Source organism: Mytilus galloprovincialis, chromosome 9 (assembly GCF_965363235.1).
Source record: "Mytilus galloprovincialis chromosome 9, xbMytGall1.hap1.1, whole genome shotgun sequence".
Classification (NCBI taxonomy): domain Eukaryota; kingdom Metazoa; phylum Mollusca; class Bivalvia; order Mytilida; family Mytilidae; genus Mytilus; species Mytilus galloprovincialis.
Genome location: NC_134846.1, coordinates 92,885,269 through 92,892,270, shown reverse-complemented (window position 1 = coordinate 92,892,270; position 7,002 = coordinate 92,885,269). Strand labels below are relative to the sequence as shown.

Below are 7,002 nucleotides of genomic sequence, written 5' to 3'. Positions count from 1 at the left end.
TCTTGGATCTCTCTGTAGTGCATTTCAAGTAGATTGAAACTGTATTGAAAGATCATATGCCTATAAATGAGACCACATTTTTGCGATCCCTTAAGGGGTCTCATAACACAGATTTTACTGTACTAAATAACTGTCAAAGGCACGATCTACAGATAAGCCATAAGGCTAATTTCACAATTATTTTATATAACTTTTTTCGAAAATATTAAAGTTGGTCTTTTACGCTTAACCAGTGCTTATTACAAACATATTTGGCAGTAAGGATGTTCGCTCTTCAAGTTTTTGATTTTTAGCCATATTTTCAGACTCCTCTTGTTTTATACATATGTGCCATAAAAAATTTTGTCCACTAACCACTACTTATCTTTTTGATAATCTTATATCATATAATAGTTAAAAAAATATAAAACCTTAGATATATTTTCAAAGTGTTTTATAGAGAAAAGCGGCCTTATTTTATAATAAGAAAACTCTAGAGAGACTCTCTTCCCGCACAATTTTCAACAGCTTGTATCTCGTAAAAACAAGCACACGGACCCTTCATTTGTTCTTGCCTATTTTGTTGTCACATATACTTTAATCAGGTTTAAATCATTAAGCACTGATTATTATGTTTAATATTAAGCTATTTATTAAAATTAAACTGTATAGAAATCACGTGTCTAATTCATGGGTTATTTATCGTGAAGAAAGTTAAACATTCTATAAATTATTGTCGTTACTAAGATTTGTATTTGTTGTTATTCATTTGATGGTTTCTCCTATTATATGACCTTGAATAATTGTATTCTCCTACTCTATGACCCTGACCAACTGATAATCAAAGTAATGATTTCCTCAAAGGTAAATAAACTCGACAAAATGGTCCACAAATTGATCATTTTGATAAGAACTCAGTTTAGAACGATGACGAATGACATTCAAGAAAATTACGGAATAGGTAGAATGTACTGAATATTATGAAAGAAATTCATCGACCTAACATAATATTATTTGCGCGATAAAATTGAACGTTTAAGCGCCAAGGTCTATATCTAGGACATAATTATAACGCCGAACTCTTTGGGCAAAAATAACAATAAAACACCTCTTCCATTTGCTAATTATAATCTGTTACTCCTGATCACCACGAAGAGATGCATGGATGTAGGATTAACAACAGGATATAGTACAGAAAATTTAAAGAAGATTAACCACAAAATTTATAACACCTTTCAGTTGTAAAAATACATTTAGCACTGTCACTTGATGAAAATCAGTTATACATCCAATGTTTTCAAAATGTCGTCCTAAATATGTCATGTATCAATCACAAACATAGTCAATAATTCATTGAAGAATCAATAATAAAAGTTTGACCAAAACTTACAATAAGTAAAGTTTGTGAATGTTTCTTCTTTTAAATAAAAAGAACGTAGACGAAATGGCATGGTCACGTGGCGCGTGTCAATAAATAGTATATGAATGCCGTGTTTAATCAATATGTGACACTATAATAAACAAATTTAATTCTTTATTCTGTATGTAAATATCGTAACCTTTTATTAATATACTTAAGAATTATTGCCATATCAATTGTCAGTTATTTTACAATAATGTTGTTATATCGCGATAAATAAAGATTATCAGTCTGGCTAGACAATTTATCATTGCGGTTGGAAAATTTACAGAGTAGTTACGACATTAGTGCTTGTTTTTTATTGAGATTTTTTCTTCATATAATATTTCCGTTTTCTGTAAAATTCATTTATCTATACACTTTTCTTTTCTCTTATTCAAAGTCTTCTTTTCATAAAGGGATTTTCGAAAGAAATGGTTCTACATATTTGACCCGATATACATGATATATTGGATATACAAAAAGTAACTCACTTATACTTATTACAAATACTTAAAAAGTAAAATAGGAAATGAATGAACACCTCTACGTTTGGGTACATATATACTTAACTTTAAGTAGAATCTCTGTCGGTCTTTGGTCATTAAACGTCCTTGGCCAAACATTTAAGAAAAGTTTGTTATCAGTTATTTTACATAAGATCCTACAGGTATTGATTCCGAATTCTATCACATGTTTATAAGCATGGGTTCCATACCCTCGTATCAGCTCACATGGACCAAACATGTTCTGATTAGAAAAATCCTTCCTATATAAACACGGTCTTCTAGTTGAGGAAATAAACCTACATCTGTCTTTCTAACGACAACACCTACCCTGGACAATATGCGGAGTTTACTGTTACTGTGTTTGGCTGTTCCTGTAGTGTCAGGCTTTGTATTGGATAGTTTTGGTCTAAGTACAAAGGTGAACACCGTATCAGAACTAGACGTAGCTAAATATTTAGGGAGATGGTACCAGATGTATGCTAGTGAGTCTGTTTATGCCACATTCGAGCGAGGAGCACAGTGTGTTACCGCCGACTGTAAGTATAATTATCTTTAATGTAATAAAATTGAAAAACAACAGCTAAGGCCAGCAAAGGGTTTTTAACGTGGCAAGAAAATCCCGCACCCGGAGGGGTTTTTCAGCTGGCCCTTAATTCACATAACTCGACTGATATAACCTTACATAAGGAATACAATTATGCGAGTGGTGTCATTAACCCAAACGTCAGAACTACAAACTGAGACGGGCAATTATATAATACGTCTAGCTTTAAAGAGAACATGGTCTTTACAAAGTTGCCGGTTAGCGAATAGAAGCTGTTAAATTGCTGTCTTTAACACTGATTGATTGATTGTTGGTTGCTTAACGTCCAGTGGCAATTATTTCATGCATATTCAGGACGAGAACAAGTTCACAATAAATACAATAGGTAGGTTGTTGTAAGAGAGGCCATCTAGGATGATAGTCGGGGAAATTTGGACTGCCACTGGAAAATGAGGGTATAATGGATAGGGACAGAAATTTGGCCTTGCAACAGGCCACCTACGGACCCCTCAAAGAGTTGTTGCAAGGGTTCTTAACGTGCAAAGAGCGTGACACTCTCTTAACACGAGGTATCGGATTTAACGTCCCCTTCTGACCGGACGTGACTGCGAACTTGATATATCCCGCACAGCCAAACGGACGCCCCACTTCAGCAAGCGTTTTACTGCCGGTCGGGAGAAGACCAAGTGACTATATTTCTATACCGCAGTCACCCTTGGGGTTTCTTTACCACTGAACTTTCAAAATAACAAAGTAAAAATAACAAAGTACATTTTAAAATGAACAACAACAACAAAAATCACAAGTTGGAGAATATCTAAAAACAAATGCAAAAATATCGTTTTATTCAAATACTGGCTCTTATTTAGATATTGACGACAAAATCTCAAAATCAGGCATTTGAACAAAGGTATTTAAATATTTAATCTTGAATCAGAGCGTTTTTAATGACTAAATCAGTTAAAATCTTTCACATAAACTAATCGAATCAATTGAAGTAGACACTTAAGTGTTTAAAAAGTGTCCAAAATCTTTCGTTAGACGAACCTGAAATTTGAGGCCATAATCGACCCTTACCGGACCTACTCCTTTGGTAGCTTTCTTTTAAAGTAAGAAGTTTGAAAAGTTCAGAAAATTTGTCTTGGTAAATGTATTATATATGAGTCCTGAAGACATCTGATTTGTTTTGCTCGTTGTTGAAGGCCGTATGGTGACTTAAAGTTGTTGATTTTTGTGTCATTTCGTCTCCTGTTGAGTGTTGACTCAGAGGTTATTTCATTATATTTTCTTACTTTTATACATACAGTTTTTCATTTGATCGGTTTGATGTAGATGACTGTTGTTTTGCAACTAACAAACTAAGATTTTCAAGTGATGCAAACTAAATCTTGATAATCACTGTAAACATTTTTCTCATCTTTGATTTATGAATGGGACTGGCTACATGTCTGTTTGCAGGGTCATCGTATTAATAAGTAATAACCACTTCTTATTAAATGATAAATATAAAGTTCATACTTGTCGACACTTTTTTAGACGTTTAAACCGAATAGCTTTTAACAGAATGGGAGAACATAAATTGAGATGTGTCTGCAGATTGGTTACCAAATGTCAAAATAATAAACAAGATAAATGTTGTAAATGTATTTTCCTTCACAAAATAATTGGTCATTTATATAACCTTTTCAGGAAAGCCACTTTAGCAGGAACGATTAACTATATAATGATCAGTCAGTACATGAAAATAAGTGATGTTCTTTTTCCATATATGACATTTTAATTTAGACTTAAAGAAGATCTTACAAAACGGACAAAACCATTAAATAAGTACAATATGATAATAATAAACAGAGAAAGGCAGAGAAAAACAACGCCAAACCTTCGTTATTAAACCGAAAATAAGCGAGAAAGATTTTTGTATGGTATTTTTTAAGACCAAACTGCAGTAGATGTTGATAGCAAATATATAAAATTTATATAAGTCAAAAACTTCAGAATTGTGTTTCCTTTTCAGACTCATTAAAGCCAGGAGTTACTAACAACATTACAGTACTAAACTCCGAGACAGTAGACAGTCCTACCTCACCACTGACAGTAACTCACGGGTATGCTCTACCTTCGGACAAACCTGGACAGCTGACCGTCGTTCTAGAAACTGCTCCTTTACCAGCTCCATGTAAGTAAACATACGAAAAATCTTGAGTTTCATTTGATTTCGATTTAAACAATTTTAGAACATTTGTTATTTAGCTATATTTGGTAAATCAGACATTTACAAATACTTTGTTTATTTTCAAACTATTGATTAATCTAAAGACAACATACTTACTGACGACAATTTGTCAGTTTTACGTACATTTAAATTATTTTCCTGATAAAAGTACTTTCTATATCTTAATCTTTTTCATAAAATGTATTTTTTTCTGTGACCTACATTGAATGTAACTGTTTATCAGCCACTAATTATTTCTCATGTCTTTTATAGATTGGGTTTTAAAGTTAGGACCAAAAACATTTGGTACTGATGGTCAATACCAATATTCCATTGTCAGTGATTTCCTTAAAGCAACCCTGTTTGTTTTGGCACGTGATACAACAACATTTAAAACATACGAACCAGAAATCCTTCAATTCCTGAAAGAGCAAGGATTTACCTCCATCATTAACAAACCAGTAAAAACCTACCACGGATCAGATTGTCATTACAATCCTAAACACCAGTAAAAACCTACCACGGACCAGACTGCCATTTCAATCATAATCATCAGTTATCATCACTATCATATATATTTTGTATTTTGTTAAATCTGTGATTAAATATTTCTTACTTATTTTTTGTTATCTTTATGAGTAAAAGAACATTCAAAGAAATGAGATAATTAAATTCATAACCCTCTAAAATTGGATAATCCATAACAATAACCTATGACAAATAACTGGATTAAAAGTGAGATGGGGGATGTCAAAGAGACAAAACCCCGACCAAAGAGCAGAAATCAGCCCAAGAACAACAATAGGTCATCACCGCAGGCAGGGAGAAAATCCTCAACAGGATGAGAGATTCAGCTACAATGCAAGTTCATTGGCTACAATAAGATAAACGTGGCATGCGCCTCAGATAAACAGTGGCATGCGCCTCAGATAAACAATCTACTGAGAACCCTCACATTTGTTTTAACGGGTTTAGACTTTATCAACAGATCACTGTTTCTGTCTATATACTTGCCTACCCTGCTGATACGTACTTTATCAACAGATCACTGTTTCTGTCTATATACTTGCCTACCCTGCTGATACGTACTTTACCAACAGATCACTGTTTCTGTCTAGATATATACTTGCCTACCCTGCTGATACGTACTTTACCAACCGATTACTGTTTCTGGCTAGATATACTTGCCTACCCTGCTGATACGTACTTTACCAACCGATCACTGTTTCTGTCTAGATATACTTGCCTACCCTGCTGATACGTACTTTACCAACCGATCACTGTTTCTGTCTAGATATACTTGCCTACCCTGCTGATACGTACTTTACCAACAGATCACTGTTTCTGTCTAGATATATACTTGCCTACCCTGCTGATACGTACTTTACCAACAGATCACTGTTTCTGTCTAGATATATACTTGCCTACCCTAATGATACGTACTTTACCAACAGATCACTGTTTCTGTCTAGATATATACTTGCCTACCCTGCTGATAGGTACTTTACCAACAGATCACTGTTTCTGTCTAGATATACTTGCCTACCCTGCTGATACGTACTTTACCAACAGATCACTGTTTCTGTCTGTATACTTGCCTACCCTGCTGATACGTACTTTACCAACAGATCACTGTTTCTGTCTAGATATACTTGCCTACCCTGCTGATACGTACTTTATCAACAGATCACTGTTTCTGTCTATATACTTGCCTACCCTGCTGATACGTACTTTACCAACAGATCACTGTTTCTGTCTAGATATACTTGCCTACCCTGCTGATACGTACTTTACCAACAGATCACTGTTTCTGTCTATATACTTGCCTACCCTGCTGATACGTACTTTACCAACAGATCACTGTTCTGTCTAGATATACTTGCCTACCCTGCTGATACGTACTTTATCAACAGATCACTGTTTCTGTCTAGATATACTTGCCTACCCTGCTGATACGTACTTTATCAACAGATCACTGTTTCTGTCTAGATATACTTGCCTACCCTGCTGATACATACTTTACCAACAGATCACTGTTTCTGTCTAGATATATACTTGCCTACCCTGCTGATACGTACTTTACCAACAGATCACTGTTTCTGTCAAGATATACTTGCCTACCCTGCTGATACGTACTTTACCAACAGATCACTGTTTCTGTCTAGACATACTTGCCTACCCTGCTGATACATACTTTACCAACAGATCACTGTTTCTGTCTAGATATACTTACCTACCCTGCTGATACGTACTTTACCAACAGATCACTGTTTCTGTCTAGACATACTTGCCTACCCTGCTGATACATACTTTACCAACAGATCACTATTTCTGTCTAGATATACTTGCCTACCTTGCT

At 34.6% G+C, this 7,002-nt stretch overlaps 1 protein-coding gene across 1 annotated transcript; it reads left to right on the top strand.

The window, feature by feature from the left end:
• The first annotated feature begins 2,143 nt into the window (after positions 1 to 2,143).
• On the top strand, positions 2,144 to 5,262 carry LOC143047112 (uncharacterized). The gene is made up of 3 exons (XM_076220067.1): positions 2,144 to 2,423; positions 4,446 to 4,607; positions 4,917 to 5,262. The coding sequence occupies exons 1-3, from the start codon at positions 2,225 to 2,227 to the stop codon at positions 5,153 to 5,155; spliced, it is 600 nt and encodes a 199-aa protein (XP_076076182.1). The 5' UTR covers positions 2,144 to 2,224; the 3' UTR covers positions 5,156 to 5,262.
• The last annotated feature ends 1,740 nt before the right edge of the window (positions 5,263 to 7,002 follow it).